This window comes from Corapipo altera, unplaced genomic scaffold, assembly GCF_003945725.1.
Source record: "Corapipo altera isolate COAL_440 unplaced genomic scaffold, ASM394572v1 116, whole genome shotgun sequence".
Taxonomy (NCBI): domain Eukaryota; kingdom Metazoa; phylum Chordata; class Aves; order Passeriformes; family Pipridae; genus Corapipo; species Corapipo altera.
The window spans coordinates 418,166-443,245 of NW_020884953.1; the positions used below are offsets into that span (position 1 = coordinate 418,166).

The following is a 25,080-nucleotide window of genomic DNA, read 5'->3' on the forward strand; positions in this document are numbered from 1 at the left end:
ATTTTTTCATCACACAGCCTTTTGCTAAATTTTTGCTTCTGCTGGACCTGACACTGGACATCAAAGATGAATTGCCAATGTCAGGAATGGTCATATGAGGGATGAGGATCCTACAGAAGTTCTTTAACTATATAGACACCTTTGAATTTCAAGAATCAGGCTATTAGAAGTCCTACTCACCATGTAACTGTGGTGAAAACCATAGCTTGCTCTGACAATGGCTTTCCAAAATTCAACTGGATCTGTTTTCCCTCTTAACAATGAGTGGGACCTGCAGCACAAGTGATGATTTACACGACACAGGTACAACAGCAGAGAGGAGCTGCCAGCAAGGGACCAATCCTTTTCCCACTCCACCTTATTTAACATGTGAGTGCTGTCACTTCCATCAGCAGAGCTTGTCTGCTGTGACATTTGAGTGAGTGACGTCCGTGTCAGCTCCCAGGTCAGGCTGCTTTGCTGTTCCATCGTGCTCTTGACCACTGCAGTGTGTCGAGCGGGAAAGGGAGAAAAATTCTTCCACACGCTTTACTAAGCAGGAATCTGGTGAGCAAAGGGTTAAATGGCTTGGGGTGCTGGGTCTTTGTGGGGAAGTGAGCATGTGCATATGTGTATACAAGTGTATATATATATATATATATATATATATACACACACATACAGAGGCACCTTGGTTTGGCTGTAGGACCTTGTGCCCGCAGGCCACAGTCACATTATCATCTGGAAATTGGATAACGACAGCACAATGACAAATCCAGGTTGCTTGCAATAAGGTGCTAATCCCTTTGCTTTAATATCGGAGCAGCGTGTAATGATGTTTGGACATCACTCCAGTTTACTGACGACCCCACTGGGGCCGGCAATAGAAGCCTACAACTGTCTAACAAGCCATCAGGTGACCGCCGTCGTCAAAGCAACGGGGGATGCAATCTAATCTTCCCTCCATCCCTTCCAGCTCCCAATAAGGACCAGATTATAGAAGTGGCCCATCAATGCTTGGTAACTCGAATCAATTAACGTTAATTCGCACAATGCTATGATGTATTGTGATCACTTTCATTTCAGAGAAGGGGGAAGAAATTGCTATAATTCACCTAAAATGAGGTTGTCTATGGTGCTGAGGTATTAATTGGGTGTCCATATTAAATGGAAAAGGAGCACGGTAGTGAAGGAAAAGTGGATGAGTGACTCTCTTGGCTGCTATTGACCTATCAGAAGAAGACAGTGCCCTTTTCCTTTGCTTTTATCTATTACAGTTTTCCCTATTGCGTGTCAAGTTGATGTATTATAAAAAATTCATTTGGTGACCTTCCACCCCCCTAGCAGATTAAACAATTTCACTGGGATGGCATCATTAACAGGGCCTTGCATTTAATGATGATTTCTCTAAAAGGCCACGGAGATTCGATTTTAAGCTAACAGATTTATTGCACTATTATAACATATCGTAAAAAACTGTACCACCTACGGTCTGGTTTTAGGATAGAAACTGTTTAAGAGTTTATGTGGAGCTTAAAGTGGTATTACCTTGGGATACGCGGCAGTGGCAAAGCTCTGACCTCCGGCAGGATGCTGTTTACATTTAATAAAAGACCTTTCTCCCACAGTAAACTTGGGGACTGTGTTATAGAGGAGGCCTGGCTTAGTTCTTCACCACTGGCTTTGTAAAGAGGAGTATTTCCACTCATCTACAGCAATTAATGAAAGTCACTAACGAATCTGGGGAATGTTTCTCTCCCATCTGAGGCATCGGCTCTGTTCCCCTCATTCCAAAGGTTTCTGATGATCCCACATCCAGACCCTTCACCAGCTTTGTTGCCCTAAAGAAGGGTCTAGAGGGGAAGTCATACAAGGAATGACTGAGGTCATTTGGTTTGCTCAGCCTGGAGAAGACGAGACTGAGGGGACACCTCATTGTGGTCTGTAGCTTCCTCACGAGGGGAAATGGAGGGGCAGGCACTGATCTCTTCTCTCTGATGACCAGCAACAGGACCCAAGGGAATGGCATGAAAATGTGTTGAGCGGTTTTTAGGTTAGATGTCAGGGAAGGGTTCTTCACCCAGAGGATAGTTGGACACTGGAACAGGCTCCCCAGGGGACTGGTCACAGCACCAAGCCTGTCAAAGCTCAAGAAGAATTTGAACAATGCTCTCAGGCACATGTTGTGATTCTTGGGCCTGTTCTGTGTAGGGCCAGGAGCTGGACTCTGATTCTCTTTAATTTCTTTCTATCATATGGGAAAATATGGGCATTGGTGGAAATAAAAGTCATCCTTCAAATTATCTTTTTTACTTAAAATAGGAATGACCTCAGACTACTCACTGTCTTCTGGATGCTCATGTTTCTTTCCCTGTCTATTAATCAATGACAAGATCTGCAGGGGGAGACAAAGCTCCAACAGTGCAGCAGAGAGTGCAAAGGTACCTGGTGCCTGGCTTATTTCATCATCACATGACATCAGAACCCACTCTCACCCAAAGATGGCAACAGTTCTCACAGTCCTTCCAAGGAATTTGTACCTATTTTGGCTTTCATGAGTCCTCATCTTGGATATCGCCTGTCCTTGCTGCAGCATCTTCTTTCTTGTAGCCTGTGTTGAACTCACCAGCAATCTCGAGTTTTTCAAAAACAAAGAAAAATCTCTCTTTTTCTGAGTCATGATTCATTTTGACATATTATTTATTACCTGAATTCTTCCCAATTTCCTTCCCCTTACAAGGATATACTGATTTTGCAGTGCAAGCATTGCAGACATACCCAGAAAACTGTTCAATTAGTTTCAATGTCTATATTTAATAGGAAATAAAATATGCCACGGAGTGTTTTTTGGCACCAAGGACTGCTGACATATTTCAAGGTGGCCTCATCCAAACTGCCAAGTGAGAGAGTTCTTTGTCTGTATTAGCTCCCATCTCATTTGGGAGTTGTCCCGGACTTTGTGATTGGATTTAGACCAGAGTTTGTGACAGAGTGACAGTTTAATGGTAGAGGTAATCATGGGTCAGTGCCAAGGTGTGTTTTTTGGCATTGTTTAGTTTTCTAGTAGGTATGTGTCCATCAACTTTAATGGACCCTTGACCCAGGCTCTCAGCCCAATGTCTTTCCCCTTGAAGCCAATTCATAATAGTAGCTATTATTATTATTATTATCATCATCATTATCATCATTATCATTACTATTATTGTTGTTGTCATTATTGTGATGACATGATAATATTAGATTAGATATTAGGAAGAAATTATTCCCTGTGAGGGTGGGGAGGCCCTGGCACAGGTTGCCCAGAGAAGCTGTGGCTGCCCCATCCCTGGAAGTGTCCAAGGCCAGGTTGGATGGGGCTTGGAGCAATCTGGGATAGAGGAAGATGTCTGCCCATGGCAGGGGGTTTGGAACCACATGCTCTTTAAGATCCCTTCTAACCCAAATCATTCTCTGATTTTATGATTAGAGTTATTATTGTAATTATAATAAAAATGACAAGTTCTCCTTGATTTCAGGGGCACTTCATTTCTTCTCCCCCAAATCTCTCCACCGAGTTTCTCAATCAAGCTTTTATCCTGCAGCAGACCCTTGATTTTCCATGCCCTCTAACTTCCATGCTGTTGAAGGACAGGTACTTGTTCTCCTGTGGAGCCTCAGCATGTTCAGCAGCCACATGTTGGCATTGATGGTGATGGGATCTGGGATCCCTGGGATCCCTGCTGACTAAGGTATCACCAGCAGCCTGCTGTGCCCACATTTAGAAGAGCTGCAAGGCACTGAGCATCAAAGATGCTCTCTGTCAGCAGGGAATTGCAAAACAACCTGCTCCTGCCCAGCAGGAGACTCCAGGGTAGTGACAAACATCATGCCCTCCATGCCCGCAGGAGGAAGGCAGGTCTTTGCTCCTGTCTTTGCCAGGCTACAGGCACATTTCTCCTTCCCCACCTCCCTGTGGCAAAGCTATGCCAGGAAAAAGCCTATTTTCCTTCCAGCAAAAATCCCCAGGGGAGCAGCAGGCTGCTCCTTTCTCCTCTTCCACGCTGACATCACTTGCAGGGATATAACTTGCTGTGTGAAGGGTTGAATCTTGAGGCAGGGGTTCCCTTACTGCACGAGTCAGATTGGACCATGTGGGATACAAACACCACATTCCCTGTTGTGTTAACCAGGTTCAAATTACCTGCAAGTAGGCATTCACTTTTAAGCTTCAGTTTTTAGGCATCCATATATAGTTTTGCTTTTTTTTTTTTGTTTTCTTTGCCATTACTTTTCCCAAAAAGTGATAGAATAAGGAGGAACAGTTTTAAACTAAAAGAGGAGAGATTTAGATTAGATGATAAGAAGAAATTCTTTACTGTGAGGGTGGCACAGTGTGCCCAAAGAAGCTGTGGCTGCCCCATCTCTGGAATTATTGAAGTCCAGGTTGGATCAACCTGGTCTAGTGAAGTCCCTGCCGATGACAGTAGGGGTAGAACGAGATGATTTTAATGCCCCTTCCAGTCCAAACCATTCTATGATTCTGTGATTCTACTCACCCCAGGGAGTGGGAACTGCTTCCTAAATCCACATTTTGCAGCAGCCTTCCTTTACCTGTAAAGTAAGCACAGTTTCACCATGTAGGGCCTGGTACGTGGAGTCAGGGCATTTTTTCTGTTTGTTTTCAGTTTTACAGAAACTGAGGAGAGAAATAAAATTATTTGGGGCTTACAGAAGCCATAACAAGACTCACCTAAACTCATCTGGGTGCAGCTGGAGCCAGGGAGCTCACAGAAAATGAGGAAAACAGGGATGACTTGGTGTGTTGTTCCCGCAGTGAGTTTTGGTCACAGAGTTGAATGCACATTTTTGGAAGAAGATGGACAAGAACATCTTATTATTGATGCCCTTGATATGAATTTCAGACCTAGCATTGCCTTTCAGATTTTCCACTGACACAAAAAATAAAAGAAAAAGAACCAAGATAAGAACTGAATCTTTAGTCCTTGAGCTACCTCTTGAGCCTGCACATATCCTAAAACCTCAGTTGATCTTTCCAGCATCTGTGGTTCAGACCAGGATTTCCCATCAGCTGCAGTATCAACCGCTTCTGGTCTGTAATGCAGAGTAATACCCTGAAAAAAATCCACAACCAACACTCAACCTAGAAAAAATCAGTTAAAAACAAAGGAAACTTATGCTCCATATATCTTGTATTTGTAAACACCTTTAAGTAAACACTAGAGATCAATGAATAGCTTTTCTTCTTTTATTTCAAGACAATACCAAAGCTCCAACCACTTCATTGCAATTGCAGATTAGAGCATTTTACATATATATAAATTATATATATATATATGAGATTCTAAATGATACAAAGCACTGGGAGAGGAAATGAGATGATCCAGGCTCAGAATAAAGTGTTGATTCTTTATTCAAATGCAAAATCACTCTCCTGGGATGCTCTAATTTAAATTTCAGGCTTGGAAAAACCAGTGTCTTTCAAGGAGGGTGTCTGTAACTGCTTTATTTCAGTCTGCAGACTTTGCAGATGATGAAGGTGATGGCAGGATAGAGATATGCAGGAAAGCCCTGTAAGTGCTGTTCTTGTGTAGAGGAACCAAAACTCTGTTCTTAGAGGAGCCCAGAGGTTTTCACTGGAAATCTTTCCCTTGGACAGGAAACATAAATTATTTTGTTCATTTCTCGCTTCTTCATCTGTAAACTGAGGATTAAAACCGAAGGATATTTTATTACTTTGGTGCTGCTTTCTGCTTGGAAAGGTTGTCTGTATTGTATTTCATACATACTCTTCTCACCCAAGGAATCAAAGTGCTATGATGAGGTAAATTAGTAGGTGTTTGATATAGTGCTCCTTCCTATACATAACAGAATATTGACACCTGTATTATCAAGGTAAGAAGTCACAAGAAGAGAAGATAAAGTGTCGTCCCTAGGCAAGATGTGAATAAGGTCTGGGACTAAAGATGAGTGTTTTCATAACATTAATTTTCTGATTTTTTTATTTTTTTTTTACATTCTTTTGCATGTGAAAGAAACATAAGCAGACAACACTCAGAAACATGTCTGTATGTGAGACCCTACAAGATCTCTGTTCAGGTGCAACCCTCAGATGGAGAAATTGAGAAGCAACTTCCTGTGCAGCCAAAAATCATTTTCCTGGAAAGAAAGGTAGGATGTCCCCCTCTGTGGATGGATACTTCTACTAATTCTGTACTATTTTTACATTTGACATTTTTGACATGGAGCCTGGCTTTGCTCAATGGTACCAAGAAAGAGGACAAGAGGCCACGGGCAGAAACTGATACCCAGGAAGTTCCACCTGAACATGAGGAAGAACTTCTTTACTGTGCAGTGACCGAGCACTGAACAGATTGTCCAGAGAGGGTGTGGAGTCTCCCTCATTAGAGATATCCCAGAATCATCTGGACACAGTCCTGTGCCATGTGCTCTGGAATGACCTTGCTTGAGCAGGGAGGATGGATCAGATGACCCACTGTAGTCCCTTCTGACCTGACTCATTCTGTAAAGAGTTCTGGTGAACTTTGTAATGTGTGACATGTAGCTGCAAACTGCCCTCCAACTGGTCATTAAAAATTATTACAGTTGTTAAACCTATCAAAACTTTCTTTCCTCTTGCTGACGAGACAAAACCTTAATTCTTCTGTTTTGTTCTTCCTCCCAGGGTCAAAGAGTTGACAAATTGGGGCCTCCTTCAGAACCCTGGGTTGTATCAGCTCACCTCAAGGGCTCCTCCGAGGCTGTGCTGAAAGGTTTGGACGTGTTTCCTTATATCAAGAGTTATGGTAAAGCAGATGTGCAGAATGGTGGGAATAAATTTAGTTCTCCCTGAGAAATACTGAATTTGAAAACTAGTCTTTGGGCTGGAAACAGAAGGTTGCAATGGGAGTTTGGTGAACTGCCCAGTCATATGCTGCAGAAAAAGAAAAAAGAGCTTATATGAAGTATTTTTGTGCTCTGGTAGCTTAAAGGAAGTACATCCAGTAGTTTATCTTGAAAAGGCATATCTGGGATCAAAAAGGCAAGAATGAAGAATTACAAATACTAACACTTGATTTTCAGTTTATGTTATTTAGGACAATTTCTTTACAGTCCATGACAACCTGTTTATCCCAGCAAGGGATCTGGCCAAGCACAGACAGAAACAATTGCCTATTGTTTTCCATTAGCATATTTTAATGTGAAAATGTGGGTTTTTTTCACAACAATCTAAATGTTTCCCTTCTGGTCCTCATTTATTGAAAGACCTGAACTCAGGATTAACTCTAAACATGTGAGCATTTCCCTCGAGGTTATATGAACATGCTTAGATATAGAACCTTGTTTAAGCAGAGTGCTAAACCAAAATCTGGGGAAGATCATATGCTGGTAAACTAGAAAATGGAAATTATATTGATTATAACACATCCTAATTTTCATTGTTAAAATATTTAAATATAGACAAGAAACACACAAAATGAGAAGTGAGGTTTCCTATTGCAAATAAAGCATTTTGTTCACAGAAAGCCCATTTGTGTGCTAATTTTGACTTGAAAAGTTCACATTTGGAGAAGATAAGTGGTGTTCATGCTGTAGATCAGAACTTCTCACCCTTTCAATCCCTGTTTCTTTTAATCAGAAATTATTCCTGTCCCATCATAACTCCAGGTTTACAGGTTAAAAAACAAAATCCTTTGGTCTTTTCTGCTGCTTTTCATGCCTTTTTCGGGGCATGTTCCTAAACTTCTTAGGTCTGGAAGAGATACAGGTTATTGGTTCAGCTACTGGCTGACAGTGGGAAGAAGAGAGAAAGGGAGGAAGAAGGGAAGGGAGGAAGAAAGGAAAGAAGGGTAAAAGGACAGAAGGGAGGAAGGAAGGAAAGAAGGAGGAAAGGAAGGAAGAAAGGAAGGAAAAACAAATAGAAGAACACAAAAAGGTAGAAGGGAAAGAGAAGAAAGAGAGGAAGAAAGAAAATAGAGAGAGAAAGAGCAAGAGAAAGAGAAAGAGAGAATGAAAGAAAGAAAGAGGGAGAAAGAAAGAAAAAAGAAAAGAAATGAAAAATAAAAAGCGAGAAAGTGAAAAAGATGGGAAAAAAGAGAAAGTCACTGAAGAGAAGTGCACTTCACATTCTTTAAAAGATACATGCATCAAATTAATAGTCAATAAACTCCAGCAAGGAAAGAGCTGCACAGTACAGATGTTCTGCATGTAATAGTTTGCTGCAGTTTTTCCTTTGACAAACGTCCTTATTGCTCCCGTCTTTCGAGGCACATGAAAGCGGCATTTAATGGAAATGGGTCCCGTCTCACACACTGAGGCTGCTGCATCTGACAGCAGCCAAACTGCCTCGTGGAAAGTAGTTTAGCTCCAAATTAGCTTCTTCTACGTTAAATACCAGCTTGCCTGAGAGATCTTTGTGAAGACTCTCATATATATCTGTAATATTCTGGGCTTTGAAGCATATGTGCCCGAAAGCTGAGACTGTCTCTGTTGAGAAGTACAGTACAGCACTGCAGGCTTCATCACAGACTAGAAATGGCAATTATAAAGTATTTGAACATAGCTGACAAGACCCTCTCTAAAATCCATATTATAGTGGGTATCAGAGCCAAGAAAATCTTGGTAGTCCATGCAGATACTGTATAAGGATGATCACATGTAGTAGACAAATGAGCCAGGTTTTGGCTGGAGCAATTAGAGAAACCTAGATTCCCACATCCCCATCAAGTCTATTCACAGCATAAATTACTGGTTATTTTTGTAACACTGATATATATCCATCCATCCGTCTGTCTGTCTATCTACCTATCTATCTATTTATCTCTCTATCTCACTCCAACTGAGCCTGAAGAAATACAATGAAATTAGAGGTTTGGTGTGTTAGATGCTATACAAAAATAGAATAAAATCATGTATGTAGTAAAAACTAGTGGATATTAGCAATTAAACAGTACCATAGTCATAAAGAGGGGAAAGTTATCATTTTTGTTGCTAAATAATTATTATGTGGCATGCTTTTGCCTAAGAGCTTGTCTTGGGCAACTGGACGTACATTGGTTTGCTACTTCTCCACATTGTTCAATATCCTGAACATGAGAATGGTAGAGAAGAAATGTCCTCCTCACGTTCAACTTTATGTCCCTTCACCTGTGCTGCTTAACTGCAATAAAATGTCAAGCCACCTGCTTCATAAAGCAAACAGTTATGATATGTTGTCTTTCAGCAGGAAAAAGTCTGTGTTTGTGATCACTGGAGCAAGTCCAGCATCCTAAGGAAGTTCTGGCATCTCACCCCCACCTGAACCAACATTTGGAAATTTGTCAGTCTTTAGGATTTCAACCCTCTCACCCCAAGAGCCTGAATGCAGACCAGACCTGGTCAGCATCACTCAAAGGCCAGGACTTGGCTGGTGCTCAAAGATACACACAATAAAATGGGGATCCATTTGCAAAGTAAATTATAACTTTTAAAAAGAGCCTACAAAAATAACAGCCATGGTGAGTGTAGGTGTTGGGTCAGAATGTATTCCCTGATAGCTCACTACAAGAGGGAAACTGATGGAGAAACTCACTCTCTTGGGTTTCATTTTAATGCTCCCCATGGAGTTTTTCTCTGCCACGTTTCTGTACTAACTCAGGACAGTCACCACAGACAGTTTTCGTTGCCAAATACCTTTCAAAGCATCAGACAGAGTCGGAGAAAAATTCAAACAGAACTAACAGTTGGACAGAAGAGGATGTGCCCCAATGAGGTGGAACTCCTGCCAGAAAAGAGTCAGCTCTTCCCTGAGTTACAGTGGTCGATTCCCTGAGATCATCGTTTTAGTAGAGACAATAGTCTCTCATTAACACTCTCCTAACCTTGGTAATGCACTTAGTCAAACAAGGCATGAGTTAAACCAAAAATATGAGCATCTGGAACTTTCTAGAACATCCTATTATGTTTGCTTGATCCTCTTAACATTTGTTTTCGTGTTACACCCTCACGATGTACAGTAAATGCCATTTCACAATCAGCTCAAAGAACTAATATTTAGAAGCTAAAGTCCTCCCATCCCTCAGGAATTTGTTTTGCAAGTTCCTCTGAAGACTTGACCCTGTGTGAAATTTCTGGGGTTAGACACGATGTTTATGATTAGGATGGACAATGGATTTAGGCTTTCTGAAGTCCCCTTAAAGTCACAAGGATTGTCTGAGCTCCTTAAGTGGTACTTACCTGGCTACTGTTTATTGCAATGTGATTTTTTTTGACTCTCTAGGGCTCACCCAAGTGCAGGTCATAGACGGATGCGCAAGGTTTTCCGGTCTGGCTGTCTCCAGCACAGGTACAAACTGGAGACTTGTGTTCACTGTCACATCACCTCCAGGTAAGCTTCATATTCTGAAGATTTTTTGATTTGGTAAAATCAAAGCCCTACAGGTGGCCTGAATTTATAAAAAGGCAGTTAAACTTTGCTTAAATGAGTGGAGTAATGCCAAACCTCTAAATAGCCTGATTTCTGTTCCATGTCCAAGTTGGCATTCCCCAGACAGCAGGAGAGCTGCTGGTGATTCCTGTGCTGTTCATACAAGATCTCTTAAATCAGATGAATTAGTACAAAAAGTCAGAGAAAGTTGCCTCTTTCTCTCTGGATTCCCTAGTTATGTATCCCTGGGGAAATCTGGTACATAAGGTCAGCTAAACTGCCAGAGTAGAATTTTTCCTACAAATTGAGTCCTCACATTCCCTCTTTTTATTCTTTTTCTGTTTGTATTCAGAAATTTTCCATCTGTGCTCCCAGTTATTTTCACAGTGCCTATTCTTGACTGTTTGTCTGCACCTGGTCATCTTTATGGGTGCAATAGGTTATTCACATTAAGAACATGACTTCAGGACTGGGCTCTACAAGGGGTCTCCTGGTACTTTATGGAGCTAATTTTGGCATCTTCAGGATCACACAACTTGCATGAGGCCTCTGAGTAACCCAGTAATGGTGAAGAGACAGGTGTGCTTCTGTCTTCTTGGAAACACAGCTACTGGGGAGAAGGCATCACATGAACATCTGGCTTGTAAAATCCTCAAGACATCTGCATAAGAAAAGCATCTGTACAACAGTTTGGGGGCCTGAATTTACCTATAAATCTGGGTCTGAAGGTAGACAGGGGTCAAAGTGTTGGTTTCTTGTCTCATAATTACTGCTGAGGCAAGTCTATGGAGAAGCAGGAACATGTTGTTTGGCACAAAGTCCAAAACCATATTAAGATCTAGATGTTGTAAGACCACGTGTAAAGTCTCTATTCTGGTATCGTGTCCATCCATCCATATATATATAAACATATATATATATATGGATATATATGTATGGATATCTTTCTAGACAGACATAGATATAGTTGATATAGATATAGTCCCCATATATATGTGTGTATATATCTTATATACACATGTATGTAAATATATCTTATCTCTTGCCTCAGCCAGAAAATAACAGAGGGGACAAGTACATCTGACTGGTGAAATGGCCAAGTGGAAGTGGCTGATGAAAAAATCTGAGCTCAAAAAATTAGAAGTTTGCAAACATTTAAACGGCAGCAACGTGGACAGCTGTGCTGGTGTCACATGTGTAAATCAGAGCATTGCACACTTTTAATATGCATTGCAAAAGTACACACCAAAGAAACCATCCCTTTTGCTTGTTGAAATTGGGAACTGTGATGGAGACAGTATAAAGGCTTTTATACTGCCAGATTCTTACTGAAGAGATTTACTTACTGTTTGAGATAAACAAAACAAAATCAAACCATCAAATAGTAGATGTTTGGGATACACTTCCATGATCCAGTTGCTCTGTGTACTCACCCTGGCATAACTTGCTGTTTAGAGGCATCTCAGAAGGTGCTGCTGATGCTGAATGCAATAATCCCAAATGTCTTAGTATTAGTTCCTGGGGAGAGTAAACTATTCATAGCACCACTGCATAGTCTTGCTCCTTGTTTTACAGTCATATTTACTTTGATGATCTGGATCCCAATGGGTTTAATATACTCACTTTCCATTTAAACCAAGAAAAGTCTACTCACAAACTATTAGAGTGGTGCAAAGCACCTTTAAGCACATGTCTGTGTAGAGTCCTCAATAACTGTGAGATTACTTCTCTCAGCTGAAGTTCATACATGTTTGTACCTGCAGGCAAATTTTTCCCAATTGGAACATGCTTCCCACATGGTTCTAGTGAAGCTCAGCTTTGTTCAGGTGGACAACACTGACACAAATCTATTTAGTTTCTGTTAAAAGCACTTCAGCTCCTCGCCCTGGTCTCCAGCCTCTGTCTGACAGTGTTCTGATTGGGTTTTTTTAATGAATTGATAAAAAAGAGACTTTTAGATTTTTATTAAAAGTGGAACTCAAACAAATAAAAGAAATATCCATCTGTCAAAATGATTAGAATTGTGGGATTAGGACCAATAATGAGTTGGGTAGTAAGACAAGTAATGAGCTGATGTGCTAATCCACATCCCACAAGTTGGTCTATAGAGAGTACCAGGGCCAGTTTTGCTAAACTCCTCTCCTAGCCAGGCCCATCTCCATTCAGAATGCATTTTGGAAATAACTTAGGGAACCAAAACACCTCTGTTTTTCTGATTTTTAAAAGGATAGTATTGAGCATCTTCCAGTCCTTGAAATTTGGATGCTGAGACACTTGATCACAGAACTCTTGATTCAATGACCTCTTGATCACAGAAAATATGAGTAGTGGCTGGTTTGATTCTGGTTTATTTACAGAAAACTTTAGAATCTCTGGGTGAAGATCTTTACCCAAAGCTTATGTGTGTCAAGAGACTAAATATTTACTGTGCTAACAGCAGGGACACTGACATTTTTTATTTATAAGGCTCATTATGGTGATGGAAAATATTAGCAAGTTCACTGGGATCTTTCTACATCATGGATTTAAGCTTAACGATGGTGAATGTTTCTGGGTTGCCCATAACTTACACTGATATGACTCAGGTATAACCTGTAGAAACTATGTGTTCTAAAATTCTTTCTTGTCACAACCAGTATCTCTGTCTTGTAAGGCAGAATGTGCATGTTTTCTGTCTGGGCCTGATCTGTTTCGCCTCAGAAATAGATGCTTTTTGAATGTATTTTCTGGGTTTGGAAGTCAGATAGACAAATTCATGGAAGTAATATTAAGGATTGTTGAATGCAAAGAAGCTGTTTATGCTTCAGGAAGAATAGAAAGTTTGAAACTTGCCTTGTAAAAGTATTATTATGTATTCAGGTTGTCCTGAGAGTCAGTCCTAAACAAATATTGTTGTCTAATGTTGGATCTGGAGATGGATGGACTTCTGGTTTGTTCCTGCATACATTTCTACTGGTGGCATCCCTACTGAAAGTTTATAGGGTGGTGTTTTAGCTGTGAAACGAGAGTTCTTACTTTTGTAATGAACTGACTGTTTTAAATTCCAGGGGCGAAGTTCACTGTACTCTCTCAGCCATTTTCCATCTTCCCTGTTCCCGTGGCGGCGAAGGCCAGCATGATCCTTGTTATCCTGCTGGGCTCAGCAGCATCTGCATTCACCAGTGTTCTTGCATTCTACTGGTTCAAGAAGAGCAAAAGCAACAGTAAGTTGGAAATACTCATTAAAATTTATACTTGCAGACCCTCTGTTTTACTAAACAAATCCACGGAATGGCCACAATGGGTTTCAGACAATAGAATTAAAAAAACTCTGAGAAGTTTACTATTAGCAATATATTTTATACTCAGTGCAGGGACAAGAATTGGACTTTGATTATCCATGAGATTATCCTTTTGATTATCAAATCCATTTGATTATCCCTTCTAACTCAGGATATTATGTGATTCTATGATTCTATGGTAGTTCAAGGTTATGGAGTTTTATGCCTATAAAACCTGTTACAAAACAAGAAGAAATGGCCTCAAGTTGCATCAGGGGAAGTTTAGATTGGATATTACATTTCTTCCTGGAAAGGCTTGTCAAGAACTGGAACAGGCTGCCCAGGGAAATGGTGGAGTCGGTCACCATCCCTGAAAGTGTTCAAAAGGTGTGTGGACATGGCATTTGTTGGGGTATATGTACACTCAAGAAATATTCAATTTTATATTCAAAAATATATTTACTTTTTGCTGGAATCAATTGTTCCTGCTGAGCTGAGGATGTATTGAGAGTGATGTGACTGTGTGTTTCATTACAGAAACAAGGACTGAACAGGTTGGTGTACCAGGGGCCAGTACTAAGAGACCCAAAACACAAGCACAGCCTCCTGCAGCTCCCATGAAGCCTTGCTACAATCAAGGAGAAAATGAAAAAGGAGTGCCTGTAGGAGGAGGTGAGACTGCAGTTTGACAATAATTCAAATTCATAAACAGTTGAACATCAAAAGAGTTGGTTTATGTCTTCCATCATATTCAGGTGTTGGAACAGACTGCCCAGGGAAGTGATGGGATCACCATCACTGGAAGTGTTCAAAAAATGTGTGGGATGGGATGCTTGGGGATATGGTTTAGTGCTGATCCTGGTGGTGCTGAGTTCGTGGTTGGACTCAATGACCTTAAAGTTTTTTTCCAGCCTTAATAATCCAATGATTTTATAGGTTTGTAAAGGACCAGTGGTACACTTCTCAGAAAGTCTATCTCTTTATTGCCTCCTCCTTCTGCTCACTGGTATTTTTCTATTTGTCATCTCCCTTTACACACATAGAGTGAATTCCCAGCTACACTGAAGGCAGCAGCATAATTCCCATATACTCACAGTGTGATTCTTGGGGTTGTGCTGTGCAGGGCCAGGAGCTGGACTTCCATGATCCTTGTGAGCCTCTTCCAACAGGACATTCTATAATTCAGTGAGTTCATGATTTCTCCTTGTGTTTTTGGAGTAGGGCAGGGAAAACACCCCCAGTGTCCCCAGCACTGATAGATGGTTCAATTACCAAACAGCCACCTCATACTGCTGGATATGTTGGAAGTTACCAATGACTTGACCTTTAAGATATTGCAACTGAACTTGGGACCTGCCCAAATGGACAGGTAACCTGTAGTGGAGGAGTAAATGCACATAAAGGCCTGATTCATAAGGTGGGAAAGGGGCTGGAGCACAAGTCTGATGAGGAGCAGCTGAAGGAGCTGGAGAGGCTCAGCTTGGAGGGGGGGATCTTGTGCAGGAGATGCAGGGGGATCTTGTCACTCACTCCAACTCCCTGACAGAAGATTGGAGCCAGGTGGGGGTCGGTCTCTTCTGCCTGGATAAACAGGACTGCTCCCTGCCCAAATCTCCAAGTGCTGCAGTAACTGTAGAGGGATCAAAAAGCTCTGGACAAGTTTGCAGGCTCTGGAGGGTGGCAGTGAAGTACACTGGAGGCAGAAAACAAAACATCCAGAGCTCATTTGCACAGTCTCTCTGAGTCCAACCCAACACTCCAAAGCAGCTCCATCCCCACCCACCCCACTCCGTGTCCCCTGTTACTCCCCAGGGTCCTGCCACAAACAACTCTTTTCCTCACACCTCCTCCAGACTCATCTTTTCATCGTGTGCTGATCAAACACGACTCCTTCTGAGGTCACAGGGAAGCAGACAGCCCCGGGGGCACGTGGCTGCCAGCACAAAGCACCGGCTTTCCTCTCTGCAAGTGTGAAATGTTCTTACAGGAGCTGAGGGCTTTTTTTATCTCACCTGCCAACAGCGCAGATCTGAGGGCACTTGGATAACCCCGCTGAACCCCCCATTTACTCTGGTTTTGGAATTTCTTTTTCCTCCCTCTTCCCCAAGCCTGTGGATTACATAAGAGGCAGGAAGAGGCGAGCTGGAGTTTTTATCTCCTTTTAATTAGCATCTATCACAAAAGCCGAGGGAGAGAGAGAGAGAAGGAGAGAGGAAATTCTGCAGTTTATGTGTTTTGATATTTGCTGTACTCCTCCAAAACAGAGCATTCAGCTGTGTGCCTTAGGATACATATCTGCTATAAATTCATTTTTTATCTAATTTGTCTGAGATCTAAGCTTCCTGTGGAGGTCTGAGATCAAAGAATCTGATTCTGTCTGATGTTGGCTCTGACACATAATGCGTGCTGACTTAGTTCTGTCTATAAACTCGCAGTGGGAGGCTGCCACTCTCCCTTGGCACCTTTACATAGTGAACTTTCATTTTGGCTGGGGAGGCTGACAGGTATAGAGTTGATTGGAGCCTTCATGTAAATAATTCATGGAAAGATTTTTTTTTTGTCAGAAAAAGGCAATCCAGCCACTTAAAGTCTTTTAGGAATAGTTGCAAGACAAAAAGATTCCCCAATATGTTCAAATCTAAACAAGGATAACAATATCTTAAGTGAATTTAATGCATATGACTTGGAAATGTCTAATGTTTGATTCCCCCTTATTTAAAGTGCTGTTGGTTTTGGAGAGAGAGAGGAAATCAAAGCTGAACTCTTTTTGTTTAGTTTCTGCTTCATAGCTCTTCCCCTCATAAGAAATACCACTTTTCTAACACAATTAAGTGTTCAGAGTCTTTATTTATTAATCATCACAGTAAGACTTGCAAGAGAGAGCTTTTCTCTTTGGAAGGTGCTTATAGAGTGCAAAGTCCAGTGGATCAGGGACCCTGGATTTTGTACCAAAATGGGCAGCTGAGGACAAATGGATGGAAGGAGCCAGCTAAGCAGTACTGCAGAGAAAAGGGATCAAGATATTACCTTGGCTAACCTTGGTGTACCAAAAAAATGTCCTCAGCCTCACCCAATTAAAGAATTGAATTAAAGAACTTTTGATTAACTAAGGCATTGTTAACACAACACACCTGGAGGTGGAGGGATATAGACTTTCTTTTTGCTTTTTGCAATTTATTCTGGTGGTTCATCACCTTGGCCATTGAGGACTTGTATCCTCTAACAGCTTCCATTTCCAAGCTTCAATTTCTAGTTCTTTCAGGTGTGGCACCTGATTGATTCTTATGCTGAACTCCTTGGACATCTTCACTCAGAAATCACTGTTGTATTCCTGAAGATGTTCTCCCACTCTGCAGATTGGATCTCCCTCCTTGCTCTGAGGTTGCTCAAATCAGCTCCTGCTCCTTCCTTTCTACCAGTCTGCCATTTTTTCTGTGTTTTAATTCCAAATCACCAGTGGAAACACTGAATATCTTCCATTTTAGTGGAAGTGTCTGATACTGGTGCGCACATCCCCACCTCTGAGAATTATTTCCCACATATAATTATTGCCTGAGCTCTGTTAGCTGGTACTTAATCCAGTTAATTGTGTGCTTTAATGATATTGAATGGTTTGTATTTAATTTTAAAAAATCAGGATATTTATATTACTATGACATATAAATCTCCAGGCAGTACTTCATCCTTGAAACTTCTACTATCCGGAAAAACTTTAGCCTCCTTCATTAATTCAAACTTGTTTGAAAAGGCCTATTTTCACTGTCGAAAATGTCACCTTTAAAAACTAAGAGAGAACCAATAAATCTCAGCAATTGACATGAAGACTTGGTGTGGGGGATCGTGACCTGATTATGTTCTTTATGTGTGTAAGAAAGAAAATTGAACCTGGTGATGCATGTGATTTTTACCTTAAAACAGCCAACCACCTAATATTTAAGGAAGCTTAAGAAGGAAAATTGTTAAACACAGAAATATATCTGACTACTGAAATTTTGCCAACAACATTCCAGTGGATTTTCAAGATGGACAATCCTTAAATTGGAAGTTATGAGTGCACAAGTTGAAAAAACCAGTAACACCCTTTAACAGGAATAATTAGCACAAGCATTAAGTCATTGTCACTGTCAGAGTTCCAGCTGTTCAAGGAGTGTCTGGACAATCTTTTCTGTCATATGATTTGGTTTTAGGTGTTCTTGTGAGGAGCAGGGATTGGACTTCATCATCCTTATGTGTCCCTTCCAATCTGAGATATTCTGTGATTCAGTAAATATAGTTCCAATTAAAGAATTACAGAAAAGGTGGAAGAGAATGAATCTGAGCAGGTCTGAGCAAGCGTGGGCTGAATGTCACAGGCTGCTAAGGGCCAAAATGAGAGGACAACCCTGAAAAATCAGGAGTGGTAACAACGCATTGTCTGGTATTATCTGTGCTATGGACCTATAAAATGTGCAGATATATGGACTAAAAAAGCTGATGTTGTCCAATAACATGAGATGTGTGGACTAGGACTAGTTCTGGATTTGGAATGAGTATAAAAGATTTGGATCTGGGCTGTTTTCATTTCACATTCCTGGGGGAAGGGAGAGGATTGCAAGAATATTACAAATGTTTTTAGCATCCAAATGATAGCAAAAATGAGGCTGCCAATCTTGCACTGAAATGATAGCACACCCTGTCAACTCAGAAGCTGTCTCTGCTGTGACACTAGAACTGATTTTGTCTCTGTCATTGATAACCCTTTGGTTCACAGGGATGTAAATATTTTATGTTTCCAAATGAAAAATAGATAGTGTATGTTTTCTTTTTTCTGCATTTTTTCAACATCATTTTTGAAACAGCATTAGAGGTTGCAGGTTCTGTCTTGAGTAGGACTCAAATGTTGGAAATATAAAGTTCTATATTTTTTTACAGTCTGATTCAGAAAGGGATGATGTATTTTACAGGGGTGTGGCATTAAAATATTATCAGTCTTATCACTACATAGCTTACTGAGCAACTTTATTCTATATACTTAATTATTAAATATTTACTGAAAATTTGTTAACCATTGAAGATACTGTAAGAGATGTTAGTGTATCAATAAGAGCAAACCAGCTGGTTTTGTTGCTTTTTATTTATTTGTGGAAATAGCTAATGGTTTTTTGACTTTAACAACTTATTTCTCTCAAACTAAAATGTGTGGCCAGTAAATTTATGTCTCTAACAATAACTGCTTTTTAATTAACCATGGAATCATGCAATCATAGAATTATTTGGGTTAGAAGGGATTTTAAAAATCATCTTGTTCTAACACCTTCCACTAGGTCAGTAGGGACACCTTCCACTATCCCAGGTTGCTCCAAGCTCCATCCAACCTGGCCTTGAACATTTCCAGGGATGGGGCAACCACAACTTCTCTTGGGCAACCTGTGCCAGGCCCTCACCACCCTCACAGGGAAGAATTTCTTCCTAACCTCTAATTTAAATGTCTCCTCTTTTGGTTTAAAATTATTCCTTCTTTTCCTATCACTGTCTGCCCATGTGAAATGGGTAAGAAATTAAAAAAATAAGTAATGTATTTAACACACAGTAAAGCCATAAAAGGATAAGGTACTTAAAGGTGGGATCTTATAATTACTGTAAAGAGCAAACAAATCTTTCTTTCCCAGGTATGGCAGGAACTGGAGCCGTGGGACATGCCACAGGACAATTGGAGAAGCTGAACCTGCCACCCTGTGAAGCCAAGTCAGTGAGAAAGTTGAACAATATCCAACGTAAAACAGGGGACAGACACCCCTTTTCTTCAGCAAGGAAAAGGGACAGTCACCAACAGCCACGTGGAGGAAGAATTCCTGGTGACCCTGTGGAACATCAGCAGCCAATTGCCCCAGGATGCTCCAGCCAGAAGGAAGTCCCCAAACCTTCAACTGGTTACAACCAGGAAACAGAGGAGTCTGAAAGGATGGCCAGACATCAGAATGATGTGGGAGAGCATGTTGCCATGGTGGCAGCAGAGGGGTAAAGAAGTGATGTGAGGGGGTGGACCACTAGCAAAGCAAGATTTTCCTGGCCTGAAGTCAATGGGGAGCTGAGTCTTTTGTCTCTGTGTTCAGAGAAAACCATACACGTTAGGATGGGGAACTAGATGGTCACACGTATAAATGAACCTGTTACCTGGATCTGCAACCAGCTGGGAGACTCTGGCCATGTCTTTGATGTTGACCTTCCTTAGCTCCCAAAACAGGGTGGGTGCATCCAAACTGCCTGTTCAAAACAGCCCTCTGACACCTCTAAAACTCTCTTCAATTGTTGTTTGAGGGAGTGCTAGATCCCATTCAGAAGCAGTCAGGGATTAGCCCAACAACTCAACAGTGTCTAGAGCAATGCTGGTTGGTATTTACGCATATATACAAATATATGGAAATTTTCCCCATTCCTCCAACCATGCTTTTAGTTTTATTCAAAGAATCTCAGTATGTGCATAAATATTTTCTTTTTTCTGAAGGGAAAAAACACATTTAGTCAACTTTCACTGTGGCTACAGTAAGTGCTTCCATACCTCCATACTTACATCTGTGTGTTTATTTCTTTTTTTTTTTTTTTTTAAATTAAAGTATTTTACTGAGTAAATCTCCACCATGGCATTGTCTTCTGACACCTTTAAATCACTGGCTTGTTATGAACACAACTCTTTATGGATAATAATAATAAGGCTGACATTCTTCAGTTGCTCAGAGAATTCCTCTGTGCTTTGCTTTACTGAGCTGGAAGATGAGGAACTTTATTATGTACCATATTTATGTACCATAAAATTCTTGGTTGCAAGGTGTCCTGTTGGCACCAGATAAAATTTATATTCCTCTGCAGAAAAAATTACTTAAGCAGGAAGATGAGGTTTCTGGACAGATCAGCTGTGGAAGAAAAGCTGAGAAACCTTCATTTAAAAAAAAACCAAACAACAAACAACAAAATAAACCACAAAGCAGTTTATTTCAAGCTGCAGGAGTTAAGGTGCAGATTCTAGTCAGCAAACTGCAGTTTTCTAGGCAAAGAAATAGATTCTCTAGCATTGGCTCCTGCACTATGTTGTGTTTGTAATCATAATTTTGGGGTGAAATCAGACTGATTCCATACTGAGCTAGGCTTGTGGATGACTGCACAGGAGATTTTCTGGCTTAAAACAGTTGAGGATGAGGATCTTATATCATTAGGTGCAGTGGATTAACTTTCCTAACCTCTTACATGATATAGAAAAGCAATTTATTACATTATTTTTTTTGAGAGGTCGGAATATTAATTTATGTGAATCAAGAAGGTAGATTCCTAAGGATCGTGATTCAGGGTCCACATAAAAAGACATAAAGCTTGTGAGACATGGTCTGGAGACCATTGCTTCCTCCACAGCTGATACCCAGTTTTAGATGCTTTCACGGGGCAAAAGATCCTTTTCTCTCTCAGAAATACAATTCCTCCATTTCCTGAACTTCCCTCCCCTTCAGTGTTTCTACTCCCAGTAAGTGACTCCATCACATTCAAGCAGTAAGAAAGCAAATAACATATAATTACATATGTCAGCATGTATGCAAATAATATTGAATGCAAATTATATGCAAATATCACACAACCCTCTTTGGAGGGGAAAAAATCAGATATATTGGAAACAGTTAAGGGCTTTAATTAATCCTTTAGTTCATAATCCTTGCATTTATCGATACTTTGTTTACAGAATAAGTAATGTCTTACTTATTCTAAATCTTTAACTGCAGCAATATTGATCTTGATTTCCCAAAGTGCTGTGTGTTAACTGAGTGATGGAAAGAAGTGAGGAGAAAGTAGAACAAAACATGGACACAAATGGGTGCAAACATGAAGTGATTCCTGAATACGTAAGAACTGTAGGGAATGTTGTGCATCAGAAAAAAAACCCCACTGTAGTGATCAGAGAGAAAGAAGATGTGGTTGAAGAACATGGTTAAACATGAGATGGCATCTTTTCCAAAAATAAATGTGTTTAAACTGACTGCAGCTGCCCTTGGATGAAAGGGTGATATGGTTTGAAGCTGGCTCCCTGCGAAGTCTCCAAACCTCACCACAAGAAGTCGTCTCCCCACTCCAAACCTCAGGGAGAAGAGGGAGAAAAACAACCAAGAAAACTCAAAATGAGAGAGAGAGATAAGCAATATATACAAATATATTTACACTTATGTTACAATTGAAATATATAAAATTTCACAAGGGAAAGGGAAGGGGGAAGGGAAAAAGGAACAAAACCAAAATAAAATATATATATATATATATATCTCCCTATTAGTAGCCTGAGATCTAGTAACTAAAGAGTTAGCAAAGAAATATCCCACCTTGGGACAACCGAGAGTCGCTCCGGAACGATTCGCCGGCAACCTCCATCTCCCAAGGTTGGCAAGGCCTTACCAGGCCTCGCTCCCCAACACGACAGACTCAACAGCAGGGAACCTGCACCTCCAAGCCGCCGGAAGGAAAGAGAGCGAAGGCCTCTCCTCCTTTCTTCTTACAGTCTGGCTTACGTAAAAATCGTAGGGAATACTGGGTAAAATCTGGGCCCTTCCTTGGTTACAAACTGGTCACCAAGGAAGGCCTAGACCAAACTACCACAGATGGGATCCTTCTGCTTTGTGGCTGATGGAGTTCCAGATTTATTTTGAATATTTTCCATCTAGACAGGCCAAATTAAAAACAACCTCTCAGTCTTACAGGGAATGTATGATTAGATGAGAAGTTGTGGATTCCCCATTCCTGGAAGTGTTCATGCCCAGGCTGGATGGGGCTTGGAGCAACCTAGTCTACTGGAAGGTGCCCCTACCCATGGCAAGTGGGTGGAACGAGATGGCCTTTAAGGTCCCTTTCAGCCCAAACCATTTAGTGACCAGACACACCCAAGCTGCTCCAGGATGTCCTGAAGCAAGGTAAAGAAAGAGAACACACATCTCATGTCCCAAACCAAAAGCCTTATTTTACAATAATTTGATTTCCATCTTGGCCTGTGGGGCTTCTGCATGTCCTCAGTGTCTTGTGATCAGCACTTTTGGTGATCCTGCTCAAGAACCTTAGTCTTTGCATCATTGAGTCCTCCTTAATCCTTATACTATAATTAGGACAACAGCATTTTCCCACCTTTACAGAGATGTTTCATGGGTAAATTTATGATATTATACATCTCAAAAGCCTGGGTGAGAGCAGGGCAGGGTGGGGATGGAATGAAAAAAGGAGTCAGAGGAAGAACCTGCAGTGTGACATGTGGGTTACACATGAGGGTTGGGTGCCTTGATAAACTTGAGGATATCGAAGCCACCTGGCTCAGCTTCAGGAAAGCAGCTGAAGAATTCACTTTTTTTATGCTGTCAAGGTCCAGCTTCTATGAGGACATAGAGAGACAGAAGCAGGATTTCAGCTCAGATTTTGGAAGAAGCCTATGGGCATGTTTTGGCAGACTCATTCTCCAGCACAGCCCACGTTCAGACCAGCTCTCTGAGGGACATTAAGCACTTCCAGCAAACCTATGTGGGCTTAGCAAAGTTCAGCTTCCCCACTCTGGACACTGAGGAAGCCTTCAAAAAGCAGGAAAAATGAATATAAAAGTCTCTGGATCTGTCTGTGCAGATCCATCCTCTGAGGTCCAAAATCTTTCTGAACAGTCATGTTAAATGTCAGTGAAATTTGACAATTGGAGCCAATGGCAAAAATTTCATTAAGTTTGCTGGATTTGGGGTTTCCACCTGCTAACCTTTTTCTGTAGTCCCATCTGCAATAGCACTGAGTTCCTTTATTGATATAAATAGTGTAGCTGAAAGGATACCTTATTTTTAACCAAGCTCTCCAGGCCTGTCTGAATTGCTAGACAATGCACAGTCAAAATTATTCTTTTTCCCTTTTTTTTTCCTTCCCATTTTGTGGAAGTGGTATTTTTTCCTCTTATGTCTGAAGTAGAGGAGTGCATTACAGAAAAATTTGCCTAAGGCTTTGGACCAGAGCTGATGAGACTTCACTAAGATACAGGAACAGGCACACGGATAGAAAAAAAGAAAGCCTGTGAAAAATTAAAATGACAAGCCTGGTTAGGGAGCAGAGATAACTGGTGATGTAGTAAAATTAATTACAGTCTGGGTTGAAGGAATTGTGTGCCTAATACAAAATTAAAAAAAAAAAAAGAAAAAAAGCAAATAACAGCAATGAGATTATAAACCCTTTCATCATCTCTATATGGTATAACTTCCAATCTCTATTTATTATGGTGTCTATTATGGCATTTATTTCTATAGGACGAGATGTATAAATGGCAAATAAGGGAGGCAAGTGTCCAGTCAGAAGGTTTTTTTCTGATTCTGCAATGAATGGCCTTATTAAGCAGAGAATTACACTCAAAAAAATCTTCAGTGGACTTGGAACTGTGAGAGGAAACCTGCACTAGATCAGGAAAACTGCATGATACTCTAAGGGTGCTTATGGGCACTTAATGATTATACAGAATCACAATTTTTTTTAGATTTAATTTTTTTGTGATCATTGCGCATTTGCCAGGACTTGAAATAATTCCAACTTTCTACCTACTGATATGTGGAAAATTTTGGGAGATAATTTGTTGATCAACATTATGAAGATGATTGCAAGGGCAAATGGCAGATACAGTATAGGATCATTCCAGGATTCCAGAACACACCAGCAAAGGAGTATTTCTATGGTATATAAAAGGAGTCTGTTTTTAGGGAGTGCAGGTGCTACCTGAGGTCCAAGACTTCACATATTGGGTGGTATGACAGGCTCCAGTGAGGGACAGTGAAGCTTCAAGAAGTTTGAGATCAACCAAGGGAGCACCTTCAGGAGGTGCCAGAGTTGTTTTTCACTGGCTCAAACCTCTGTGTGTGTGTGCAGGTCTGGAGCTGCCAAGAAGCTGCCAACAGTCTTCTCCTCTCTCACCAAAGCATTTCAAAATTTTCAGTTTTCAAAGAACAAAAGGAAACAGGAGCTACCCTTCCATTAGTGAGTTTTCCAAAAAGGAAAATAGAAAGATATAGAGGATGTTTTATTTTTCAACTGGAAGTTGACCTGTCTTTTGAAGGAGGGTTGTCTGGGGAGGTGTTTATGCTCTCCTTTTGCTTTCTTTTTCTTTTTTTTTCCTCTTTTCTTTCACAAAGAGGAGAAAAACAGTAGGGAAGAACCAACAAAGAGGGGGAAAAAAGAAGTTTAGAACAGAGATCATGGCAGAATATTGCTCATAAGCATAGTCAGCCCCTGAATAGTTTCCATATTGTGTTAGACCTGAGGGGTGCCAGTGTTGGATACTTGGGGAAGAATAAAAGAAAAAGGTAAATGTGGAATTAGCCTTTCCTGGATTTTATTTTAAGCTAGAAGAGATTTCTGAAATTGGTGGTTGCTCCTAATGACCATTGGATAGACCTATTGTCCCTGAATATTTTATGGAAGTGC

At 40.7% G+C, this 25,080-nt stretch overlaps 1 protein-coding gene across 8 annotated transcripts in view; it reads left to right on the top strand.

Moving 5' to 3' along the window:
* PKHD1 (PKHD1, fibrocystin/polyductin) overlaps positions 1 to 21,636 on the top strand; it is a 261,116-nt gene extending 239,480 nt beyond the window's left edge. For 7 of the 8 annotated variants that reach the window (XM_027663423.1, XM_027663422.1, XM_027663426.1 and 4 more), the window contains 6 exons: positions 6,012 to 6,147; positions 6,662 to 6,749; positions 10,235 to 10,342; positions 13,429 to 13,584; positions 14,179 to 14,313; positions 19,290 to 21,636. In XM_027663423.1, coding sequence (XP_027519224.1) covers positions 6,012 to 6,147; positions 6,662 to 6,749; positions 10,235 to 10,342; positions 13,429 to 13,584; positions 14,179 to 14,313; positions 19,290 to 19,642 — 976 coding nt within the window. In that variant the 3' untranslated portion in view covers positions 19,643 to 21,636. Of the gene's footprint in view, positions 1 to 6,011; positions 6,148 to 6,661; positions 6,750 to 10,234; positions 10,343 to 13,428; positions 13,585 to 14,178; positions 14,314 to 14,862; positions 14,952 to 19,289 lie in introns of those variants that run through there. The other variant, XM_027663424.1, reaches the window with a different exon arrangement.
* Positions 21,637 to 25,080: the final 3,444 nt, after the last annotated feature.